This window comes from Ranitomeya variabilis, chromosome 8 (genome assembly GCF_051348905.1).
Source record: "Ranitomeya variabilis isolate aRanVar5 chromosome 8, aRanVar5.hap1, whole genome shotgun sequence".
Taxonomy (NCBI): Eukaryota; Metazoa; Chordata; class Amphibia; order Anura; family Dendrobatidae; genus Ranitomeya; species Ranitomeya variabilis.
In genome coordinates this window covers 206,113,161-206,141,120 of record NC_135239.1, presented here as the reverse complement: position 1 = coordinate 206,141,120, position 27,960 = coordinate 206,113,161, and the positions used below count along the sequence as shown (strand labels likewise).

The 27,960-nt window shown below is 41.3% G+C and overlaps 1 protein-coding gene across 1 annotated transcript; it reads right to left on the bottom strand.

Annotated features, from left to right (window-relative positions):
- Positions 1-414: 414 nt before the first annotated feature.
- LOC143788616 (rab GDP dissociation inhibitor beta-like) lies at positions 415-27,434 on the bottom strand. The gene is made up of 11 exons (XM_077278415.1): positions 27,346-27,434; positions 22,175-22,282; positions 15,495-15,591; positions 15,206-15,340; positions 14,852-15,050; positions 14,062-14,193; positions 13,862-13,961; positions 10,607-10,778; positions 10,062-10,206; positions 5,992-6,046; positions 415-678 (listed from the first exon to the last, which is right to left on the bottom strand). Exons 1-11 carry the CDS (start codon positions 27,388-27,390, stop codon positions 526-528), a joined length of 1,341 nt encoding a protein of 446 aa, XP_077134530.1. The 5' UTR covers positions 27,391-27,434; the 3' UTR covers positions 415-525.
- Positions 27,435-27,960: the final 526 nt, after the last annotated feature.

The window sequence follows — 27,960 nt, the reverse complement described above, 5'->3', positions numbered from 1 at the left end:
GGTCATCCGGACCATGGATTGCTTCTCACAGCGGGTCATCCTGCACACGGATAGCTTGTTAGAGCGGGTCATCCTGTACCCAGGTAGTTTCTTGGAACCGGTCATCCTGCACACAGAAAGCTTCCCGGAGTGGGTCATCCTGCATGCAAACACAGACCGCAGTGGTCCGGCAGCTGATAGAATTGTGACGCATGCTCTGGATCCTACTAATATGAGTATCTTTTACACCTCGAGTCCCCTGGGCTGGCTTTACTCCTAGTGGCCGCAGCAATACTCAAAATCCTTATCTGTGCCCCAATAAATGTGATTAAAAAAAGGATTTCACATTAACAAAAAATGAATCAAAACTTTTTTTTTTGTTAAATGCAAATATAGAATGATTTATTACATGACATTACATGTACAAAACTCCGTCATGGGACGGTCCCAGCAAGCAAGAAAATCTTCGTCCGCAGAAGATGGAATATAATAAAGGCAGTAAAAAAAAAATGCAAATATTAATCTCCAGACTGAGTTAATGTCATGTCACTCTCCATCCTGTTTGTCCATGTCGGAGGCCACACACCACATGTCCTTGAAGTCCAAGGAGACGCCAGTCATCCTCCGAAAGATGTCCCTAATGTCATCGCACGTCGTCTCAAAGTGAGTGGTGGCATCGTATGACCGAGAGATAAAAATCTGTGGAAAGAGCATTGAAGTCAATTAAGAGGATGTTACATTAGGAGATCATCTTCGTTGTGCCGTGCAAGGACCTTCTTCATCAACGATTTAGCCACCAAACAATTCCCTGCACTCCTTTAAGCTGGAGTATGGTTATTCCCTGTCTTTTATGGCAAAGTTGGTGGAGATCTAATGTTGTCACTTCGGGGGTCTCCAGATATATCCAGTACAGAGTTTTAAAACACACCTTTCCTAAATCGATCTTATGTCTCTGGTTTCCCCAGAAGTACTAGTGCCTTTCAGATTGCACCCCTGAAAATATTAAAACCACATGGTGGATATTGCCGCCCCAATTGTTCCCAAAATTATTTCTACCCAGCAAATAGTGCCCCTATTAGTAATAGTAGGAACAACAGAGTCATAGCCAAAGATGTTGACGCCCTTGAAATTGTTCAAGAAAATTAAGTATTTCTCCCAGAAAATTATTGCAATTACACATGATTTGTTATACACGTGTTTATTTACTCTGTGTGTATTGGAACAACACAAAAAAAAAAAGACAGATTAGACTTCATTTCACACAAAACCCAGAAAATGGTCCGAACAAATTTGTTGGCACCTTTACAAAATTGTGGTAAACGGCTTTGTTTCAAGCATGTGATGCTTGTTCACACTCACCTATGGCAAGTAGCAAGTGTGGGCAATATAAAAATCACACCTGGAACCAGATTAAAAAATGGAAAAGGTGACTCAATCTTTGCATTGTATGTACCATACTAAGCATGGAGAACAGAAAGAGGAAAAAACTGTTTGAGGACTTGAGAACAAAAATTGTTGCACAATATCAACAATCTCAACTTTACAACTCCATCTCCAGAGATCTTGATATTCCTTTGCCACTGTGCACAACATAATAAAGAAGTTTACAATTCATGGCACTGTAGCTAATCTCCCTGGATGTGGATGGCAAAGAAGAAAAATTGATGCAAGGTTGCAACGCAGGATAGTCCAGATGTTGAATAAGCAGCCCTAATCACGTTACAAAGAAATTCAAGCTGTCCTGCAGGCTCAGGGGGCACCAATGTCAGCGCAAACTATCTGCCCACATTTGAATGAAATTAAACCCTATGACAGGAGACCCAGGAGGACCCCACTGCTGACAGAGGCATAAAAAAGCTAGGCTTCAGTTTGCCAAAATATACAGGAGTAAGCCAAACGTCTTCTGGGAAAGCGTCTTGTGGACAGATGAGACAAAGATAGAGCTTTTTGGTAAAGCACATCATTCTACTGGTTACCTAAAAGGAATGAGGCCTACAAACAAAAGAACACAGCACCTACAGTCAAATATGGTGGAGGTTAAAAGATGTTTCAGGGTTGCTTTGCTGCCTCTGGCAGGGGGTGTTTTGTGTACAAGGCATCAAGAAATCTGAAGATTATCAAAGGATTTTGAGTCACAATGTAGTGGCCAGTGTCAGAAAGCTGGGTTTGCGTCCTAGGTCATGGGTCTTCCAGCAGGACAATGACCCCAAACATACTTCAAGAAGCCCCCAGAAATGGATGGAAACAAAGCGCTGGAGAGTTCTGAAGTGGCAGGAATGAGTCCGGATCTAAATCCCATTGGTCACCTGTGGGGAGATCTTACAATTGCTGTTGGGAGAAGACGCCTTCATATATGAGAGACTGAAGCAGTTAGTTAGAAAAGTTGTCCAAAATTCCAAGTGAGTGGTGTAAGAACGAAGCTCATTGATGGTTATAGGAATCGATTGATTGCAGTTATTTATTCCAAAGGGTGCAACTAAATATTAAGTTGAGGGTGCCAACAATTTCGTCCTGCCCATTTTTGGGGTTTTGTGTGAAATGATGTCCAATTTGCCTATTATTCTCCATTTTTTTTGTGCTGTTCCAATACACACAAAGGAAATAAACGTGTAATTGCAATAATATTCTTGGAGAAATACTTAATATTTCCCAGAGGAGCATTGCACGGCGAATAAGCCTCCTTACCTTGACAAGCCAGAGCTGGTATGTCACTCTCCATAAGGAGAAATGCTACCCCTTAGACCCCAGTCCAGAGGCTCTCACCTAGCCAAATCAGTTCTCATGCTTCGCACTGACGAGGGCCAACAGCCCGAAACACCGTGTCTGCGAATTGAGATACTGATTTGGCTTTTATCCTAAGTCATATTGCACGAATCGTTGAAGGGTTGATTGTGACTTGTAGGATCGCTACTTCCAATAGGTGGCGCTATAGAGTTAAGTCCTCTTTTTCTCAGAAGAGGCAATTTGCATAATTTTCTAGAATAATTTCAAGGGTGCCAACACTTTCGGACATGACTGTAGAGGGAACATTATCATGGCATCTGCACCACATTTTGTGCAAATAGGGACGTTCTTATTCATTACACCAATTTTTAGAAACCGTGCATAAAGTCTTAAAAGTTATGAAAAGTACATTTATCATTGCAGTTCTATGTAAGAGTCTCATATTCTACAAAGGTCATACTGGACTTAAAAAAAAAAGATGCAGAGCAAATACTGTTCCAAACGTTGCAATCATTTTTAACTTGCATAAAAAGTTACAATTTGAGCAAAATTCTAAGTTGTTCCTTCACCTGTGACATCTGATCGCTCTCCTGCTCCTTTCTAACATGAAGATTGGTTCCAATTAATAGGCATAAAGAATTGAAATTTGACCAAAGTTCTGCATTATCTTGTGACATTTCACACATTGGTCTCAGACTCTTATGTAACTCTGTGAAGTGCACAGCCGCGCTGAAAAATTGTGCTGACGTAATTTATGCCAAATTTATTATTAAGGTGCAACGTCTTATAAATACAGTAAGGATCGGCAGAGGTGAAGTCAGAACATTAAAGATCTGGTGCTAAATGTTGTGAATTCCGCTCTTGGGCTCCCTCCGGTGGTTGTAAGTGGCACTTTTGTGAATTCTGCTCTTGGGCTCCCTCCGGTGGTTTTAAGTGGAACGTCTGCTCCTTGGATTTAGCAGTCAGCAGCTGCTTCCACTGATCATCTATTCTGGCTCGGCTATTTAAGCCTGGCTCTATCCTTCAGCCAGTGCCAGTTGTCAATGGTTCCTGGTTGGATTCACATCTCTGCTTGGATTTCCCTGATGTTCTGACCAATTCAACAAAGATAAGTCCTTGCTTTGTTCTTTTGCAGTCCACATTTTGTGGACTTTATCGTTCAGCACTTTCTATGTTTTTTTTCTAGTCCAGCTTGTCAGTATGGATTTATTCAGTTAAGCTGGAAGCTCTGGGAAGCAGATTTACCCTCCACACCTTTAGTCAGGTGTGGAGATTTTTGTAAACTCTGTGGTGGATTTTTCTAGTTTTTTGATACTGACCACACAGTATTCTTTCCTATTCTATCTAGCTAGAGTGGCCTCCTTTGCTTCATCCTGGTTTCATTCTGCGTATGTCATTTCCCTCTCCACTCACAGTCAATATTTGTGGGGGGCTGTCTATCCTTTGGGGATTTTCTCTGAGGCAAGATAGCTTTCCTGTTTCTATCTTTAGGGGTAGTTAGTCCTCCGGCTGTGACGAGGTGTCTAGGGAGTGACAGGAACATCCCACGGCTACTTCTAGTGTTGTGTTAAGCTCAGGAACTGCGGTCAGTACAGGTACCACCTCCTCCAGAGCTCGTCCCATGTTGCTCCTAAACCACCAGTTCATAACAGCTAAATAAGTAAGTGAGTGAATTCAAAATAACTGTGCCAAGCAGTGTGCCCCAAACAGTAATAGAACAGCGCCCGTAATAGTAACTGTGCTAGCTAGAATACCCGCAACTATAATAGTGTCCTTGAAGGTAACTGTGCCAAAGTGTCTCCTATAATTCCACTAACTGGAAGAATCCTTCCCCAGAGTGTCCCCATAGTCCCCTCTTGGTAATAGTGCCCCCATAGTAATAATGCTCCCCCATAGTCCCCTCTTAGTAAGTGCCCCATAGTAATAATGATCCCCCCATAGTCCCCTCTTAGTAAGTGTCCCCATAGTAATAATGATTCCCCATAGCCCCCTCTTAGTAATAATGCCCCATAGTAATAATGACCCTCCATAGTCCCCTCTTGGTAATAGTGCCCCCATAGTAATAATGCTCCCCCATAGTCCCCTCTTAGTAAGTGCCCCATAGTAATAATGATTCCCCATAGTCCCCTCTTAGTAAGTGTCCCCATAGTAATAATGATTCCCCATAGCCCCCTCTTAGTAATAATGCCCCATAGTAATAATGATCCTCCATATTCTCCTCTTAGTAATAGTGCCCCCATAGTAATAATGACCCTCCATAGTCCGCTCTTAGTAATAATGCCCCCATAATAATAATGATCCACCATAGTCCCCTCTTAGTAATAATGTCCCCATAGTAATAATGCTGCTCCATAGCCCTCTTATTAAGTGTCCCCTTAATAATAATGACCCTCCATAGACCCCCTTAGTAATAGTGTCCCTATAGTAATGATGACCCTCAATTGTACCCTCTTAGTAATAGTGTCCCCATAGTAATAATGATCCTCTGTTGTGCCCTCCTTAGTATTAGTGCCCAAATAGTAATAATGATCCTCCATAGGCCCCTCTTAGTAATAGTGCCCCATAGTAATAATGATCCTCCATAGCCCCCTCTTAGTAATAGTGCCCCCATAGTAACAATGATCCTCTATAGCCCCGTCTTAGTAATAGTGCTCCATAGTAATAATGATCCTCCATAGCCCCCTCTTAGTAATAGTGCCCCTATAGTAATAATTACACTCCATAGCCCCTCTTAGTAATAGTGCCCCTATAGTAATAATGATCCTCCATAATCCTCTCTTAGTAATAGTTTCCCTATAGTAATAATGATCCTCCATAGCCACCTCTTAGTAATAGTGCCCCCATAGTAATAATGATCCTCCATAGTCCCCTCTTAGCAATAGTGCCCCCATAGTAATAATGATCCTCCATAGCCCCCTATTAGCAATAGTGCCCCCATAGTAATAATGATCCTCCATAGTCCCCTCTTAGAAATAGTGCCCCCATAGTAATAATGATCCTCCATAGTCCCCTCTTAGTAATAGTGCCCCCATAGTAATAATGATCCTCCAAAGTCCCCTCTTATTAATAGTCCCTATAGTAATAATGATCCTCCATAGTCCCCTCATTAGTAATAGTGCCCCCATAGTAATAATGATCCTCCATAATCCCCTCTCAGTAATAGTGCCCCCATAGTAATAATGATCCTCCATAATCCCCTCTCAGTAATAGTGCCCCCATAGTAATAATGCTCATCTATGGTGCCCTTATTAGTAATAACACAGATGGGTGATTTCAGCCTCATCTCACCTGGCTTTTCGTTCCATCGTGTTTCGGGACATACTGGTCACTAATGGACACAAACCTGTGAAAAGAGAAATGAGCTCAGAAAACTAAAGACACAGAATTTACTGTGAGATTGGGGATTTTTTTCATTACCCCGCTCTGTGCCATGAGGACATAGGAAAACGTGACTGCGGACATTCTAGAGATAGTGGCGAGAGGGAATTGCACGAATAGCAATTCCATAAGCTATAGAAAAGCGCAATTAGGCCGGCGTCACACTCGGCGTAAGACAATACGGTCCGTATTTTACGGCCGTAATACGGCCGAAATACGGTGAAATGTTCCCAAAATAGTGATCCGTAGTCAGGGTGTGTCAGCGTATTTTGCGCATGGCATCCTCCGTATGTAATCCGTATGGCATCCGTACTGCGAGATTTTCGCGCAGGCTTGCAAAACCGACATCTAATGGATTTATGTGCTCAAATGTTCGGGAAAACATATATACAGTATATATATATATATATGTCATTGAGACACATATATATATATATTCTGTATTTAGATTTCATTCAGCGCGATATGTGTTAAAAGCCGGTAATTCAATTGCCGGCTTCTCATTTCTCCTGCACAAACCCGACAGGATATGAGACATGGTTTACATACAGTAAACCATCTCATATCCCCATTTTTTTTGCATATTCCACACTACTAATGTTAGTAGTGTGTATGTGCAAAATTTCAGCGCTGTAGCTGCTGAAATAAAGGGTTAAATGGCGGAAAAAATTGGCGTGGGCTCCCGCGCAATTTTCTCCGCCAGAATGGTAAAGCCAGTGACTGAGGGCAGATATTAATAGCCAGGAGAGGGTCCATGGTTATTGGCCCCCCCGTGGCTAAAAACATCTGCCCCCAGCCACCCCAGAAAAGGCACATCTGGAAGATGCGCCTATTCTGGCACTTGGCCACTCTCTTCCCACTCCCTGTAGCGGTGGGATATGGGGTAATGAAGGGTTAATGCCACCTTGCTATTGGAAGGTGACATTAAGCCAGATTAATAAAGGAGAGGCGTCAATTATGACACCTATCCATTATTAATCCAATTGTAGGAAAGGGTTAAAAAACACACACATGATTTAAAAGTATTTTAATGAAAAAAACACAGCGGTTGTTGTAATAATTTATTGTACTCTCAGTCCATCAGGAACACCCTCGCTTGGAAAAATAATAAACGCACAAGATACATACCTTCTGCTGTCAGATCAGGTCCCACGAAGTAATCCATCTGAAGGGGTTAACTAATATTACAGGCAGAGCTGCGATAATCCACTCGCTCTGCCTGTAATCCCCGGGTGCTGAAAGGAAAGCAGTGATCTATACTTACATTCAGTTGCGGTGATGCGCCCCTGCTGGATGTTCTCATGAACTGCAGCCTGGGAACTTTTTCCCACGCTACAGGTCATATGAGGACATCCACCAGGGGGCGCATCACCGCGACTGAAGGAAATGTAGGTCATTGACCTACATTTCATTCATTCGCGGTGATGCGCCCCCTGGTGGATGTCCTCATATGACCTGTAGCGTGGGAAAAAGTTCCCAGGCTGCAGTTCATGAGAACATCCAGCAGGGGCGCATCACCGCAACTGAATGTAAGTATAGATCACTGCTTTCCTTTCAGCACCCGGGGATTACAGGCAGAGCGAGTGGATTATCGCAGCTCTGCCTGTAATATTAGTTAACCCCTTCAGATGGATTACTTCGTGGGACCTGATCTGACAGCAGAAGGTATGTATCTTGTGCGTTTATTATTTTTCCAAGCGAGGGTGTTCCTGATGGACTGAGAGTACAATAAATTATTACAACAACCGCTGTGTTTTTTTCATTAAAATACTTTTAAATCATGTGTGTGTGTGTTTTTTAACCCTTTCCTACAATTGGATTAATAATGGATAGGTGTCATAATTGACGCCTCTCCATTATTAATCTGGCTTAATGTCACCTTCCAATAGCAAGGTGGCATTAACCCTTCATTACCCCATATCCCACCGCTACAGGGAGTGGGAAGAGAGTGGCCAAGTGCCAGAATTGGCGCATCTTCCAGATGTGCCTTTTCTGGGGTGGCTGGGGGCAGATGTTTTTAGCCACGGGGGGGCCAATAACCATGGACCCTCTCCTGGCTATTAATATCTGCCCTCAGTCACTGGCTTTACCATTCTGGCGGAGAAAATTGCGCGGGAGCCCACGCCAATTTTTTCCGCCATTTAACCCTTTATTTCAGCAGCTACAGCGCTGAAATTTTGCACATACACACTACTAACATTAGTAATGTGGAATATGCAAAAAAAAAGGGGATATGAGATGGTTTACTGTATGTAAACCATGTCTCATATCCTGTCGGGTTTGTGCAGGAGAAATTAAAAGCCGGCAATTGAATTACCGACTTTTCACTAACACCGCTGCGTATTTCTCGCAAGTCACACTGCTGGTCAGTGTGGAATCCGTATTTTTCACGCCCCCATAGACTTTCATTGGCGATTTTTTTGCGCAGTACGCTGACAAACGCAGCATGCTGCGATTTTGTACGGCCGTAGAAAGCCGTATAATACTGAACCGTAATATACGGCTAATAGGAGCAGCCCCATTGAGAATAATTGTGCCGTATGTTATGCGAGTTTTACGGACGTAGTTTCTGCGCTCTTACGTCCGTAAAACTCGCCAGTGTGACGCCGGCCTTAGTCCAATACAGAGCAGGGTCAATGGTGAATCAGTTCCCACCACAAAAGGCCATGTGGGGTCTGTGCGGAGCCCTAACAGCAGCCCGGGGGGAGCACTGAGAATTTAGAGCACCCCCGATACCCCGCTATACTCTTGTACCCACAGCTGGAGAGCAATAGGCTGCAATCAGCAATGCAAACAATGTAGAGAATTGACACCATTGTGTTCCTGCATGTGACACAAGCAGAGACCTCCAGGGATGATGCCTTGGAAGTGTCTTTCTCCCTCCTTTTCTTATGAAGTGCCAGAATTTTCCTGCAATGTTTTCACAGTTCATCCCAGGAACAGTGACTCGTCATCATTTCCTGAATTCCAGCGAAGTTCTTGGAAATCTTCTGCCCACATGTGTTACAAAAGTAAACTAAGAATCTCAAGGTTACATGAGATTAGAAAAGAATGCTTGATTTATTTTATGAAACAGCGCCCCCTCATGAGCAGAGGCCGAGTCGAGAAGTGCAGACCCTTTTTTAATTAACAGCCTGGTTCCAATTTTCCAAAATATGTAAATGAGAAAAAAGGCAACTTTTTTGCTTTTGACCCCACTGATCTCTAAGGAACGGTGCAACGTGTAATTATGTTTTCCCATTCTTTATTGCAAGAAGCCTCCATATATTCACAGAATCGATGATACATACTAAATCAGCGATGGTCCGGTCGCTAGACCCCCACTGATCACTAGATAAATGCTTTAGGCTTGAGTACCCCTTTAATCATTGTATTAAAACAATATTGCAACTTTCCACTATACTCTCAGCTTCAATTCCTTTCCATTTTCAAGATCTTTGCTTGCTGTCAGTGAATGCAAAAATCGTCCAGGTTTACTAGACAGCCTGAAAATGCACCAATTCACCCCAGGGCTCTAAGCACGATGATCAATTCAGAGCATCTACTTTACCCATCTCTTGCCTTACTTTACACAATGTTTTTGCATGTAAAATTTTGGTGCATGCCTTTGCATGTAAGTCACATCCCTTTAAATATGGGCAATTTAAAAAAATGGGAAAAAACCCCATAAATTGCTCAAAAACTAGTTGCCGCAATTTGCATAAAAAAAGTCACAGAGTAAATTTGATTTGATTATTTTTTACATTCACAAGCTAAAAACCTTCATAGACCTCCTACTTGTCACAGCAGAGGGTTTGCAACAATTGTATCCAGCCCGGAAAGAATTTAAATTGTGCGTTTTTTAAAAATAATGCACCGCAACTCAAAAACAATGATACATTGTAGCAAGCAGGAAAATAGAGCTATCCTGTAGAGGATTGTATGGGCTGGATACAATGTAGCAATCTTCTATATCCCCTCGATACATCGGTCCGACTTACTTCTGATCCACAGGCTCCAGGAGTTCCAGGGCCGGCAGAATCTCACTCTCCGGATTCTCGCTTTCTACCGTTGTACTAATAATTGCCACGTATTTCCCGTCTGATGCCACGCGGTGCGAGCAGGAGACCATGCACACGTAGATGTCTGAGCAGAGGAAATACAGGACCGATAATTGGTGCCAAATACACAGAATAATGAGAGATTTGGGGAAAAAAATGTTTGCAACCAATTTCTTTTATTTCTCCAAAAATAAAACGCCTTTACAATTTTTCTCCTGGTTTTCGGTATACAGCTCCCATGCAGACCTATACGTCATAGGTTTGCACATACATGTTTTATTTCTGTAGTCATGTTGCAAAAGCACATATACCCTTAAAAGAGACCGGACAGGATTAAAAAAAACATGTCTGCTTTCTTCCAGCGATAGTGCCACAGATTGTGTTTAGTATTCCCTATTCACTTCAAGCTGCAACACCATACATGACCTGTGGACAGGGGTGGCGCCGTTGGTTAGGAAAAAAAAATATTTTTTTTATTGCCTGACCTGATTTTCTATTTACTTGCGTCTGGGGAATAATGATTTGGCAAGAGGTGCATTCGTTGGTGTTCCTGATTGGATGGCTGAGGATGCAGATGACTCTTATCACTTGTCCAATTTTCTTCACTTGGCCAGGAACGTAACTTGGGTCACAGATTAACTGTTTACAGTGCGCGACCTGGAATGTAAGAGACCAGGCGGGAGTTATATGGAGTAAATTATATATACACAGCCATGGCCAAAACTATTGGCACCCTTGAAATTGTTCCAGAAAATAAGTTATTTCTCCCAGAATATTATTGCAATTACACTTTTTGTTATACACATTTATTTCCTTTTTGTGTATTGTAACAAATAAAAACATCAGAAAAAAGTCAAGTTGGACATAATTTCACACAAAACCGAAAAAACGGGCCAGACAAAATTGTTGGCACCTTTCCAAAATTGTTGGTAACCAGCTTAGTTTCAAACATGTGATGCTTGTTCAAACTCACCTGTGGCAAGTAACAGGTGTGGGTAATATGAAAATCACACCTGAAACCAGATAAAAAGGTGAGAAGTTGCCTGCAGCTTATCTCCCTGGAAGTGGATGGTAGAGCAAAATTGACAAAGGGTTGCATCGTCGGACAGTCTGGATGGTGGATAAGCAGCCCCAATCAAGGTCCAAACAAATTCAAGCTATCCTGCATGCTCAGGGTGTATCAATCAACATTTCAATTAAATGAAACGCTATGTCAGGAGACCCAGGATGACCCCACTGCTGTCACAGAGACATAAAAAAGCTAGACTACAGTTTGCCAAAATGTAAGCGAGAAAGCCAAAATCCTTCTGGGAAATCATTTTGTGGACAGATTAGACCAAGATAGAGCTTTGTGAAAAGCACATCATTCTACTGTTTGCCAAAAACTGAATGATTCCTACAAAGAGAAGAACACAGTACCTACAGTCAAATGTGGTGGAGGTTCAACAATGTTTTGGGATTGTTTTTCTTTCTCTGCTACTGTGTACAAGGCATCATGAAATCTGAAGATTATCAAAGTATTTTGAGTCGCAATGTAGCGCCCAGTGTCAGAAAGCTGGGTTTGCATCCTAAGTCATTGGTCTTCCTGCAGGACAATGACCCCAAACATACTTCAAGAAGCCCCCAGAGAGGGATGGAAACAAAACGCTGGAGAGTTCTGAAGTGGCAGCAATGAGTCCGGATCTAAATCCCATAGATCCACTGTAGCGAAATCTTAAAATCGCTGTTGGGAGAAGACGCCTTCACATATGAGAGATCTGAAGCAAAAGAAGAGTCGTCCAGAATTCCAGCTGAGAGGTGGAAGAAGATTGTAGATGGTTATAGGAAGAGATTGATTGCAGGTATTTATTAGAAAGGAAGTGCAAGCAAATATTAAGTTGAGGGTTTTGCGTGAGAGTATGTCCAAATTTTTGTTGTTGTTCCAGTACACAAAGGAAATAAACATATGTATAACAAAACATGTAAATCCAACAACTTCAAGGCTACCCACATTTATGGCCATGACTATATATAATACAGGATCCGCTATTCATAATTGGTGATATCACAGCTCACCTCCTCCTGTATAATGACTGATAACACGTCTATATACAGTAGATAACACAGGATCCACCATTCACAATAGGTGATATCACAGTTCACCTCCTCCTCCTGTACAATGACTGATAACACCTCTATATACAGCTGATAACACAGGATCCACCATTCACTATAGGTGATATCACAGCTCACCTTCTCCTGTACAATAACTGATAACACCTCTATATACAGTAGATAACACAGGATCCACCATTCACTATAGGTGATATCACAGCTCACCTCCTCCTGTACAATAACTGATATCACCTCTATATACAGTAGATAACACAGGATCCACCATTCACAATAGGTGATATCACAGCTCACCGCCTCCTCCTGTATAATGACTGATAACACGTCTATATACAGTAGATAACACAGGATCCACCATTCACAATAGGTGATATCACAGTTCACCTCCTCCTCCTGTACAATGACTGATAACACCTCTATATACAGCTGATAACACAGGATCCACCATTCACTATAGGTGATATCACAGCTCACCTTCTCCTGTACAATAACTGATAACACCTCTATATACAGTAGATAACACAGGATCCACCATTCACTATAGGTGATATCACAGCTCACCTCCTCCTGTACAATAACTGATATCACCTCTATATACAGTAGATAACACAGGATCCACCATTCACAATAGGTGATGTCACAGCTCACCTCCTCCTCCTGTACAATGACTGATAACACCTCTATATACAGTAGATAACACAGGATCCTCCATTCACAATAGGTGATGTCACAGCTCACCTCCTTCTCCTGTACAATGACTGATAACACCTCTATATACAGTAGATAACTCAGGATTCACCATTCACAATAGGTGATGTCACAGCTCACCTCCTCCTCCTGTACAATGACTGATAACACCTCTATACACAGTAGAAAACACAGGATCCACCATTCACAATAGGTGATGTCACAGCTCACCTCCTCCTCCTGTATAATGACTGATAACACCTCTATACACAGTAGATAACACAGGATCCACCATTCCAAATAGGAGCTATCACAGCTCACCTCCTTCTGTACAATGACTGATAACACCGCTATATACAGTACATAACTCAAGATTCACCATTCACAATAGGTGATGTCACAGCTCACCTCCTCCTCCTCCTGTACAATGACTGATAACACCTCTATATACAGTAGATGACACAGGATCCACCATTCACAATAGGTGATATCACAGCTCACCTCCTCCTCCTGTACAATGACTGACAACACCTCTCTATACAGTAAATAACACAGTATCCACCATTCAGAATAGGAGATGTCACAGCTCACCTCCTCCCCCTCCTGTACAATGATGACATCTCTATATACAGTAGATATCACAGGATCCACCATTCACAATAGGTGATGACACAGCTCACCTCCTCCTCCTGTATAATGACTGGTAACACCTCTATATAAAGTAGATAACACAGGATCCACCATTCAGAATAGGTGATGTCACAGCTCACCTCCTCCCCCACACAACAAACACTGTACAGATCACAGAACATGCTCACAACACTCTCCCCTAGATGTCAGTGAGTCAGACCCTATCTATAGCTGTCTACAGTCACATCTATAACAGAATCTCACATGGCCATAGAGCGCAGGCAGAGCAGTCAGCAGCGCTCACTACTCACCTCTCCCTCGGACTTGACGCCAACTACTTTCCCCTTCTCCATTAATATCTCATCCACAGGTTTATTGAGCATATAAATCCCACCGTACAGAGCACTCAGCCTAAGGGAGGAGAGCGGAGAGGTCAGTGATGGGGTGGGACTGTCATAGGTTTGGTGGTCCGTCATTCGTGCCTGTAGATGTAAAAGGGCAGTGGCCTCACCTGGCAAAACCCTGTGGCAGCTCTCCGAGCCCGTACAGAGGATACATATAAGGACTTTTACTGTATTTTGCCAGGGACTCGCAGTAGAGTTTAATTCGGTTTATGGTCTCCAGACATGGTTGGTCCAAGTAGCTGCAGAGAAGAAGCACATTCATTATCTCTTATAATCTTCAAAAGTCTCCTTATAAAGTGGAAGGTTTGCCACCACCACTAGGGGGAGCTTGCTGCATACAGTCTTTCAATTTATTAACTGTAAAATCATAGAATTGTCCTTAAAGGGGATCTGTCACTTGCCATAAATATGTAGTTTTTTTTAGCTTGTCTAAATGCCGTTGTTCCCCTGAATCCAATGGTGTGTTTCTTTTGTTCATACGCCTCTCTGTTCCCGAGATATAGCCTTTTCTTCCTAGTTCTTTTTATGCAAACTGGGTGTGGTCTCTAAAAACACACCCAGAGTCCAGAGTTTTTAACCACGCCCACTTAGATAACAGAACAGATTTACATACCGGGAAGATGGGGTCATATCTCAGTGACGGAGAGGAGCAGGAAGCAAAGGAAAACATCGCCGGATTCAGGAGAACAGCGGCATTTACACCAGGAACAGAAATACAAATTTATGGCAAGTGAGAGATTGTATTTAAAGGAGCTAAGATATTGATGACCTAAGTTATGGGTTATTGTAGATCCAGCACAGTCAGCTGTTAGCAGGTCTTCTACTAAAACAGACACCTCAGGAGAAATGACAGGTCCTCAGTCATAAAAATCGCCAGTTAAGGCTCCTTCTACTCACTCGTCCGTCCTGTACAATGCCAGCGCGTGCCCTGTGAACGCCATCACCTCTGGTCCAAGGTCGAATTTCCTGTAAACCTCACGCATGGTCATTCTCTTGGGATCGATATCCTGGTAAGTCTTCACGTCGTGTTCAACAATATTTAAGACAAATAGTAAGAATTTGCGGAAACGTCTCTTCTCGAACATTCCCATCAAATCTGAAAGCAACAGTAACATGATAAATCATCACTAGTCTTTATTCTTAAAAAAGGACTCTACCATTAAATCACCATCTGCCATGTAAAAGAGGAGTCAAAATTAAAGGGGTCCTCTCCTGTTACAGCTTTTTCAATAGGTCCCTGGATCCACTCACCAGAGACCAAGGCCTCCTCCTCTGTGCAGGGCACCTTGTGGATTCTCCCAGCTTTGTACACGTAGCTTCCATCCACTACCTTAAAATCTATGTACCTGGTGACTTCTGTGTATAGCAGCATCTTCACCAGCTGACCTAAGAGGCAGAAACATTGCAAGATGCAAAGAAGAATGAGATTTACAAGTATTCAGATATTTGTGTTGTAAATATACAGTAATTTAGCTCATAAACAAAATAATTAAAAGAGACAAGAATCATCAGCCATCATGTGCCTCTTTTATTTCCCTACCATTGGCCATGAGAAATTTGGGTACAAGATCAACGTTCCATTCTCTGCCTCTGCCCATTGGTTCTGGTGGACCAATCACATTAAACCTTCGATAAAGCTGAAAAGTAGAGTATAAGTCACATTACTTACTAGAATACTGCCCTCCATGTACAAAAATATAATACTGCCCCTATATAAAATAAAATAACTACTATAGTACTGCCTTTCTGTACAAGAATATAACTACTATAATACTGCCCCTATGTACAAGAATATAATTACTATAATACTGCTCCTATGTACAAGAATATAACTACTATAATACTGCCCCTATGTACAAAAATATAACTACTATAATACTGCTCCTATGTACAAGAATATAACTACTATAATACTGCCCCTATGTACAAGAATATAACTACTATAATACTGTCCCCTATGTACAAGAATATAACTACTATAATACTGCCCCTATGTACAAGAATATAACTACTATAATACTGGTCCTATGTACATGAATATAACTACTATAATACTGCTCCTATATACCAGAATATAACTACTATAATACTGCTCCTATGTACAAGAATATAACTACTATAATACTGCCTCCTATATACCAGAATATAACTACTATAATACTGCTCCTATGTACAAGAATATAACTACTATAATACTGCCCCTATGTACAAGAATATAACTACTATAATACTGCCCCCTATGTACAAGAATATAACTACTATAATACTGCTCCTATATACCAGAATATAACTACTATAATACTGCCTCCTATATACCAGAATATAACTACTATAATACTGCCCCCTGTGTACAAGAATATAACTACTATAATACTGCCCCTATGTACAAGAATATAACTACTATAATACTGCCCCTATGTACAAGAATATAACTACTATAATACTGCCCCCTGTGTACAAGAATATAACTACTATAATACTGCCCCTATGTACAAGAATATAACTACTATAATACTGCCCCTATGTAAAACAATATATCTACTATAATACTGCCCCTATGTACAAGAATATAACTACTATAAGGGTACGTTCACACAGGACTTTTTTGCTGCTTTTTTTTGCTGCTTTTTTTAATGCTAATTTTCAGCTGCTTTTTACAGTACCAGTAAAACCTATGAGATTTCAGAAATCTCATGCACACACGTTGGTTTTTTGTTTGATCATTTTTTTCTGCTTTGCTGCTTTTTTTGGACATAGGGCATGTCACTTCTTTCAGCGTTTTTGCTGCGTTTTTGCAGCGTTTTTTCACCCATTTACTTGAATGGGTGATGAAAAAAACGCTGCAAAAACGCTGCAAAAAACGCATGTAGCATTATTTACTGCTTTTTTTTTTGCAGAAAATCATTATCCAGCAGGAAGGGATCTCACAGCCAAGAGCTTAGGGGTGTGGTTAGTGAGGTGTGAAGAGCCATTGTGAGCCAGTCAGGTGTGAAGAGCCATTGTGAGGTGTCCTGATTGTGATCTATTGTGAGGGAGCTTCTGGTAGTGAGGTGTTAGCCATGTCTTGGTATAGGAGGATGGGCATTAATGTTTCCCAACTAATCATGGAGGTAATATTTTTTTTAATTTGTGATATATCTATCCGATTGTTTGCAATGGTACACTTTGCGATGCTCATGTGCTGTTATGTACATGTTCATGTGTTCTGCATGTGTATGTCTGTATCTTCCTTGTCATGAATGTTGGCTTCATTTCATCTTGCATTTGGTAATTACTTTTTCATTTATTTTTGCAAGGTGGAAACAATGCCTGTAATTTGGGATTTAGCTTGCCCAAACTACAGTGATCGTAAAAAAAAGGCAGATGCATGGCATGTAATCTGCCGTAAATTGTTCCCCCGCTGGGATGAAGGCGATGCTAAGCTCCACTGGGAGATTGGTAAATAAAAAACTTAACATATGACCTTTTCTAACAAATTAAATGACCAGGTAGTAGGTAAATACTAGTGATGTGAACGTGCTCTGATAACGTGTTATGTGAGCGTGCTTGAGTACTAACTGAGTGTCTTTGGTGTAGTCATCAAACATGTTTGATTCACTATATACCACAAAAAAACGCATGAAAAAAACGCACCAAAAAACGCACCAAAAACGCACCTATAAGCAGCTGAAAATTAGCATTAAAAAAAGCAGCAAAAAAGTCCTGTGTGAACGTACCCTAATACTGCCCCTATGTACAAGAATATAACTACTATAATACTGCTAGTATGTACAAGAATATAACTACTATAATACTGCCCCCTATGTACAAGAATATAACTACTATAATACTGCCCCTATGTAGCAGAATATAACTACTATAATACTGCCCCTATGTACAAGAATATAACTACTATAATACTGCCCCCTATGTACAATAATATAACTACTATAATACTGCCCCTATGTACAATAATATAACTACTATAATACTGCCCCTATGTAAAACAATATATCTACTATAATACTGCCCCTATGTACAAGAATATAACTACTATAATACTGCCCCTATGTACAAGAATATAACTACTATAATACTGCTAGTATGTACAAGAATATAACTACTATAATACTGCCCCTATGTACAAGAATATAACTACTATAATACTGCCCCTATGTACAAGAATATAACTACTATAATACTGCCCCTATGTACAAGAATATAACTACTATAATACTGCCCCTATGTACCAGAATATAACGACTATAATACTGCCCATATGTACAAGAATATAACTACTATAATACTGCCCCCTATGTACAAGAATATAACTACTATAATACTGTCATCTATGTACAAGAAAATAACTACTATATTACTGCTCCTATGTACAAGAATATAACTACTATAATACTGCTCCTACGTACAAGAATATAACTACTATAATACTGCCCCTATGTACAAGAATATAACTTCTATAATACTGCCCCCTATGTACAAGAATATAACTGCTATAATACTGCCCCTATGTACAAGAATATAACTACTATAATACTGCTCCTATGTACAAGAATATAACTACTATAATACTGCCCCTATGTACAAGAATATAACTACTATAATACTGCTCCTAAATACAAGAATATAACTACTATAATACTGTCATCTATGTACAAGAATATAACTACTATAATACTGCTCCTATGTACAAGAATATAACTACTATAATACTGCCCCCTATGTACAAGAATATAACTACTATAATACTGCTCCTATGTACAAGAATATAACTACTATAATACTGCTCCTATGTACAAGAATATAACTTCTATAATACTGCCCCTATGTACAAGAATATAACTTCTATAATACTGCCCCTATATACAAGAATATAACTACTATAATACTGCCCCTATGTACAAGAATATAACTTCTATAATACTGTCCCCTATGTACAAGAATATAACTTCTATAATACTGCTCCTATGTAGAAGAATATAACTACTATAATACTGCCCCTGTGTACAAGAATATAACTACTATAATACTGCTCCTATGTAGAAGAATATAACTACTATAATACTGCCCCCTATGTACAAGAAGCATTACAATGAAACCCTGCAAAGGGCCCTGGAAGAAGCTGCACCTCCTATACATAGAACAACTCGGCACAGACGGCGACAACCGTGGCACACGCTGCAAACACGTTTCCTGCAGCGGTGCTCCAGGTGCGCCGAACGTCTGTGGAGAAAATCTAATCTGCCCGAAGATTTCATCCATTATAAGTTCATGTTAAAAACATACAACTCTGCCCTTCACCTCTCCAAACAAACCTATTTCAACACCCTCATCACCTCGCTGTCCAATAACCCTAAACGTCTCTTTGACACTTTCCGGTCCCTACTCAACCCAAGAGAGCAGGCCCCAACCACAGATCTCCACGCTGACGATCTGGCCAATTACTTCAAAGAAAAAATTGACCACATTCGACAGGAAATCATTTCCCAATCTCTTCATACCAAGCACTGTCCTCCCTCCCCCACTGCATCTAGTTCACTCTCTGACTTTGAACCAGTTACAGAAGAAGAAGTAAGCAGGCTCCTTGCATCTTCTCGCCCGACCACTTGCACCAGCGACCCCATTCCGTCGCATCTCCTCCAGTCCCTTTCCCCGGCTGTCACCTCTCACCTAACAAAAATATTCAACCTTTCCCTCACTTCCGGTATTTTTCCCTCCTCATTTAAGCATGCCATCATACATCCACTACTTAAAAAGCCCTCCCTCGATCAAAATTGTGCCGCTAATTATAGACCTGTCTCTAATCTTCCCTTCATCTCTAAACTCCTGGAACGCCTGGTCCACTCCCGTCTTACCCGCTATCTCTCAGATAATTCTCTTCTCGACCCTCTTCAATCTGGTTTCCGCTCTTTACACTCTACTGAAACTGCCCTCACTAAAGTCTCTAATGACCTACTAACAGCTAAATCTAATGGTCACTATTCCATGCTAATTCTCTTGGATCTCTCCGCAGCATTCGACACTGTGGATCATCAGCTCCTCCTCACTATGCTCCGCTCCATCGGCCTCAAGGACACCGTTCTCTCTTGGTTCTCCTCCTATCTCTCTGGCCGATCCTTCACTGTTTGTTTTGCTGGTTCCTCCTCCTCTCACCTTCCCCTTACTGTTGGGGTTCCTCAAGGATCAGTCCTAGGCCCCCTCCTCTTCTCTTTGTATACTGCCCCTATTGGACAAACAATCAGTAGATTTGGTTTCCAGTACCATCTCTATGCTGACGACACCCAATTATATACCTCTTCTCCTGTTATCACGCCGACCTTTTTAGAAAACACCAGTGATTGTCTTACCGCTGTCTCTAACATCATGTCCTCCCTCTATCTGAAACTGAACCTGTCAAAAACTGAACTCCTCGTGTTCTCTCCCTCTACAAACCTACCTTTGCCCGACATTGCCATCTCTGTGTGCGGTTCCACCATTACTCCAAAGCAACATGCCCGCTGCCTTGGAGTCATCCTTGATTCCGAGCTTTCATTCACCCCCCACATCCGATCACTGGCTCGCTCTTCTTATCTGCATCTCAAAAACATTTCCAGAATTCGCCCTTTTCTTACTTTTGACTCTGCAAAAACTCTTACTGTCTCACTTATTCATTCTCGTCTGGACTATTGTAACTCTCTACTAATTGGCCTACCTTTTACCAGACTCTCCCCGCTCCAATCTGTCCTGAATGCTGCTGCCAGGATCATATTCCTCGCCAACCGTTACACCGATGCCTCTACCTTGTGCCAGTCATTACACTGGCTACCCATCCAATCCAGAATCCAGTACAAAACTACTACCCTCATCCACAAAGCACTCCATGGCTCAGCACCACCCTACATCTCCTCTCTGGTCTCAGTCTACCAACCTACCCGTGCCCTCCGCTCTGCTAATGACCTCAGGTTAGCATCCTCAATAATCAGAACCTCCCACTCCCGTCTCCAAGACTTTACACGTGCTGCGCCGATTCTTTGGAATGCACTACCTAGGTTAATACAACTAATCCCCAATCCCCACAGTTTTAAGCGTGCACTAAAAACTCATTTGTTCAGATTGGCCTACCGCCTCAACGCATTAACCTAATTATCCCTGTGTGGCCTATTAATAAAAAAACAACAACATAATCACGTTCCTCCATCATGTTCTCATACACTTTATGCAGTTAATAGCCTCTGTGTCTGTACTGTTACATACTTAGGCAGTTAACTGGTTCATGCAGCTTTACATGAACACCCGAGCCTTACACTATGGCTGGTCCAAATAACTAAAGCAATTGTTACCATCCACCTCTTGTGTCTCCCCTTTTCCTCATAGATTGTAAGCTTGCGAGCAGCAGGGCCCTCATTCCTCCTGGTATCTGTTTTGAACTGTGATTTCTGTTATGCTGTAATGTCTGTTGTCTGTATAAGTCCCCTCTATAAGTTGTAAAGCGCTGCGGAATATGTTGGCGCTATATAAATAAAATTATTATTATTATTATTATTATTATTAAGAATATAACTACTATAATACTGCTCCTATGTACAAGAATATAACTACTATAATACTGCCCCTATGTACAAGAATATAACTACTATAATACTGCCCCTATGTACAAGAATATAACTACTATAATACTGCTCCTATGTACAAGAATATAACTACTATAATACTGCCCCTATGTACAAGAATATAACTACTATAATACTGCCCCTGTGTACAAGAATATAACTACTATAATACTGCCCCTATGTACAAGAATATAACTTCTATAATACTGCTCCTATGTACAAGAATATAACTACTATAATACTGCCCCTATGTACAAGAATATAACTACTATAATACTGCCCCTATGTACAAGAATATAACTTCTATAATACTGTCCCCTATGTACAAGAATATAACTACTATAATACTGCCCCTAAGTACAAGAATATAACTTCTATAATACTGTCCCCTATGTACAAGAATATAACTGCTATAATACTGCTCCTATGTACAAGAATATAACTTCTATATAATACTGCCCCCTATGTACAAGAATATAACTACTATAATACTGCCCCTAAGTACAAGAATATAACTTCTATAATACTGTCCCCTATGTACAAGAATATAACTGCTATAATACTGCCCCTATGTACAAGAATATAACTTCTATAATACTGCCCCCTATGTACAAGAATATAACTACTATAGTACCTCTTCCAGGGGTGTGATTGATGCACTTTCTCCTCCATAGTAGTTGTTTTTATCTATGTGTAAAACTTTTCTACCGTTCACAGACATTATCCCAGACAATACACATTCCTAAAAAATGAGATAAGAGACATTGTATTATTCTATACAAAGTCTTCTATTCGATAAAGTGTTATTTTATACAAAGTGTCGATGTTTTTGCAAAGGTTTCAGTGTCACAGGAAGATCATATTGTTATGACAAATATCATGCGAAGCATTAAACGGATTCTCCGATGAAAACAAGCGATCATCCACCCACAGGATACTGTAGCTGATAACTTATTGATCGGTTGCAGCTGGGACCTGCACCGATCTGCAGAGCGGGAAACTTTTAGGCTATGTGCACACGTTGTAGATTTCCTGCAGATACGCAAGTGATTTACAGTATAATGTAAATCAATGGAAAAAAAAGAATGATGTGCTAATGGTGCGGAAAAAGCTGCGGATTAAAAGAAGGAGCATGTCATGTATTTGTGCGGATCTGCAGCGTTTTTGTACCCATTCCATTATAGAAATCCGCAGGGGTAAAAACGCATGAAATCCGCACAAAATCCACAGTAAAACCGCACAAAATCTGCAGGAAAAAAACGCATCAAATCCACGCCTGCGTTTTTCTGCCAAGAGATGCAGAATCCGCACAAAAAATTCCAGAGGCAAATCCGCAACGTTTGTACACCTTATCTGTGTTAGAATGAAGCTGCAGTGCACATGCTCGACCGCCGCTCCATCCATTCATTCATTCATTCTGCAGGGTGATTATGTCCTATAACGTCCTACAATATTATATTTAGGAATTGCCAGTTGAGCCATTCCATAGTACAGCCTCATCATTACTTGCAGTCTGCGCCATTGTTGTTATGAAGCACATACGGCTAACCCCTCGTCCCTGACATGTTAGATTGATGTATAAGCCGATTAGCGGTGACAGCATGCAGGGGTTGTGAGTGTGGCGGGGGGCTGCAGAGTGACTGTGCAGGAAGCATGATACAGACTGATGACAACCTGCACATCATGTCTTGCGCATTCTTAAAGGCGTTTTCTAGGGGGGTTGCTTTTTTGGCAAAAATTAAAAATTAAAGCAACATTCTGGTTCATATTTTTAGTGCAGGAACTAACACTAAGGCCGGCGTCACACTGGCGAGTTTTACGGACGTAAGAGCGCAGAAATTACGTCCGTAAAACTCGCAAAATAAACAGCACAATTATTCTCAATGGGTCTAGTCCTATCAGCTGTATTTTACGGTTCAGTATTATACGGCTTTCTACGGCCGTACAAAATCGCAGCATGCTGCGTTTGTCAGCGTATTGCACAAAAAAATTGCCAATGAAAGTCTATGGGGGCGAGAAAAATACGGATTCCACACGGACCAGCAGTGTGACTTGCGAGAAATACGCAGCGGTGTTAGTGAAAAGTCGGTAATTCAATTGCCGGCTTTCATTTCTCCTGCCTAAACCCGACAGGATATGAGACATGGTTTACATACAGTAAACCATCTCATATCCCCCTTTTTTTGCATATTCCACACTACTAATGTTAGTAGTGTGTATGTGCAAAATTTCAGCTCTGTAGCTGCTAAAATAAAGGGTTAAATGGCGGAAAAAATTGGCGTGGGCTCCCGCGCAATTTTCTCCGCCAGAGCGGTAAAGCCAGTGACTGAGGGCAGATATTAATAGCCAGGAGAGGGTCCACGGTTATTGGCCCCCCGTGGCTAAAAACATCTGCCCCCAGCCACCCCAGAAAAGGCACATCTGGAAGATGCGCCTATTCTGGCACTTGGCCACTCTCTTCCCACTCCCGTGTAGTGGTGGGATATGGGGTAATGAAGGGTTAATGCCACCTTGCTATTGTAAGGTGACATTAAGCCAGATTAATAATGGAGAGGCGTCAATTATGTCACCTATCCGTTATTAATCCAATTGTTTGAAAGGGTTAAAAAAACACACACACACATGATTTAAAAGTATTTTAATGAAATAAATACAGCGGTTGTTTTAATATTTTATTGCTCTCTCAATCCATTAGGAACACCCTCGCTTGGCAAAACAATAAACACACAAGATACATACCTTCTGATGTCCTGTCACGTCCAACGAGGTAATCCATCTGAGGGGGTTAAAATAATTTACAAGCAGGAGCCCTGCAAATGCAGCTGTGCTCGTGCTTGTAATTCCCCGGAGAATGAAGGAAATGTAGGTCATTGACCTACATTTCCTTCAGTCGCGGTGATGCGCCCCTGCTGGATGTTCTCATGAACTGCAGCCTGGGAACTTTTTCCCACGCTCCAGGTCATATGAGGACATCCACCAGGGGGCGCATCATCGCGACTGAAGGAAATGTAGGTCAATGACCTACATTTCCTTCATTCTCCGGGGAATTACAAGCACGAGCACAGCTGCATTACCAGGGCTCCTGCTTGTAAATTATTTTAACCCCCTCAGATGGATTACCTCGTTGGACGTGACAGGACATCAGAAGGTATGTATCTTGTGTGTTTATTATTTTGCCAAGCGAGGGCCTAAAAATGGATTGAGAGAGCAATAAAATATTAAAACAACCGCTGTGTTTATTTCATTAAAATACTTTTAAATCATGTGTGTGTGTGTTTTTTAACCCTTTCAGACAATTGGATTAATAATGGATAGGTGACATAATTGACGCCTCTCCATTATTAATCTGGCTTAATGTCACCTTACAATAGCAAGGTGGCATTAACCCTTCATTACCCCATATCCCACCACTACAGGGAGTGGGAAGAGAGTGGCCAAGTGCCAGAATAGGCGCATCTTCCAGATGTGCCTTTTCTGGGGTGGCTGGGGGCAGATGTTTGTAGCCAGGGGGGGGGCAATAACCATGGACCCTCTCCTGGCTATTAATATCTGCCCTCAGTCACTGGCTTTACCACTCTGGCGGAGAAAATTGCGCGGGAGCCCACGCCAATTTTTTCCGCCATTTAACCCTTTATTTTAGCAGCTACAGCGCTGAAATTTTGCACATACACACTACTAACATTAGTAGTGTGGAATATGCAAAAAAAAAGGGATATGAGATGGTTTACTGTATGTAAACCATGTCTCATATCATGTCGGGTTTGTGCAGGAGAAATGAAAAGCCGGCAATTGAATTACCGGCTTTTCACAGATATCGCACTGAAATAAATATAAATACAGAATATATATATATATGTGTCTCAATGACATATATATATATAAATATATATATATATATATATATATATATATATATATATATATATGATTTACCGAACATTTGAGCACATAAATCCATTAGATGTCGGTTTTGCAAGCCTGCGAGAAAAATTCGCAGTACGGATGCCATACGGATTACATACGGAGGATGCCATGCGCAAAATACGCTGACACACCCTGACTACGGATCAATATTTTGGGAACATTTCTCCGTATTACGGCCGTATTACGGCCGTAAAAAACAGACCGTATTGTCTTACGCCAAGTGTGACGCCGGCCTAATGGTGTATCAGTTTTGCAAAGAGCAGGGGCGGACATACCATTGGTGCAACCTGTGCAGCAGGGACCCAAGGTGTAAAGGGGCCCAATTCCAGAACTTATGTCATAAACAAATTATTGGACTGCACAGGGGCCCTTCTCTGCCACTGGCATAGCGGTTTCATTTCAGAGCTGAGCTCTATGCGGTCATATGGAAACTACATATATATGTTCCAGGTTGGAGTGCCCCTTTAAATATTGTATAATGAAAAAAGTTGGACAACTTTTTAAGAACCCTTTGAGCCCCAATCATGGAATTTGCACCCGTCTTTGTTGATTTGTTTGATCTTTTGAGCCTTTTTTTCTGTTTGCACCAAATTCAGCTTTCCATTTTTTTTAAGTCTATTTTATATGTTTGCTTCATTTTTTTCTTTATTGACACTTTGGGCAGAGTTTATGGTTTTCTAGATGTTTTTGCCTAATTCATAATTTGCTACTTTTTAAAAAGTCAAAAAATCTTTTGCCAATGTTCTCCAGTCGCCGCCTTGTGTTTTCAGGTAAATCACAAACTTTTGTGCTATTTTTTTTTTTGTACATTTATGAACCACGTGCATTAGTTTGATGAATTTGGCGCAAAAAAACCCCCAAGCATCAGCAAATACTATAAGATAAAAAAAGAAAAGTGGCTTAAAACAAAGCCGCAAATGATGAATTGTGCACAGTTTGTTTACATTTCTCTCCTCGGTCAAGGATTTGCTACATTTGTATCCTGTGTAGACAATCCTATGGGAACCAGGTACATCAAGGGTACAAATCTCCTGTGATGGTTTGCTACAATGTGTCAGCGCAGTGGATCAGACTACTATGAAGATGTAAAATTGCAGCAGACAGCAGGTATGTCCCAGTTCATCCACCCCGGTGTCTTCATTTTTTTAACCCCTTCCTTGTGGCATTAGACTCCTGATCACACCCTGCAGGCTTTTATCATTCCTGCCACTTTCTTTACAGCAATCATATTGAGCCGAGTGCAGCATTATCCAGCGCTGAAGAGCTTCTGCAGCAGCTGTGTGATCAATGGGACCCAATCAGATGTCCCTTATATGTCATCACCTATTTCCAAAAACTAGAGTGAATAAGTTGGAAAACTTTGCATCATGTAACACTGAGTTCGTTTTATCATCTTGTTCCATAAATTCTACATGGCGGTATTATGGCCCAATGTACAAAACCGCAACCTGGCACCAATACTGCCCTACTGTACTTCATTATACCATTATAGAAAAGGCAAGAAAAAGATGTAGCCAGTATTATCACTGTCACAGGATATTCCCTCCTGTATACATATGTTTATAGCACCACACTAAGCGGCATATGGCGGCACACATAGTATAGGACTCTTATTTGCTACCATAAATGGCAGAAAAAGAGGCAAAAACATGATAATTCCTACATTTATCATTAAAATCTTGACATTTTAGATAAAATGACGCTATAATTTTGCACCTCGGAGTTTGCTAGGATTTTACTAAACCCAGATCTTATCAATACATGAAAGGTGGTTGTATGAATAGCATTTGGGGTCCACTGTGCTGCAATGCAGATATGTCCCAAAATGCCGCTGCTTTGACCAATGATCCATTAGATCCCATGGGGACGAGGATCTCCTACCTTCAGCCCCGTTCCCAGCACAATGACATCATACTCTTCCTCCATGCCGGAGAGATGGGTCCTTTTCTCACATTCGTGGCTACTGTGGGGGTGCGTGTAACAGTCTGCGGGACTAATCTGATCTGCGAGACGGTGATTAGCCGCCAGCTTTACTGTTATTCGGCCCAGTGACCCAAAGCCGGGCCAGCTGCCTGTAATCCAGCCTGCTGCAAAATGCTGTAATCATAGGTCATTGCCCCTCGCTATTAAAGTGGTGGTCTCATCTTCTTAAATAGGCAAAATTGCAAAGTGCTGATATTATTATTATTATTTATTTATATAGCGCCATTAATTCCATGGTGCCGTACATGAGAAAGGGGTTACATACAGGGTTATAGATACCAAAAACTTTCCTATCTACTTCTTATTAACAATCCTCAAAAATGAAAGGATTTTTCATTTTATAGTTTACAGCTCATTGCTTAGCAGACCGGCTACCTCTGCAGAGGTGGCCCCTTTCCAAGCTTGTAAGCGCTGCTCTGACGCTGGCCAAATCGCTCCTCCTCTGCATAGGGGAGCGTACAGTTCAGATCATAGATGCCATTATGCCGCTGCTCAGATCTGTCAGTCTTCAGG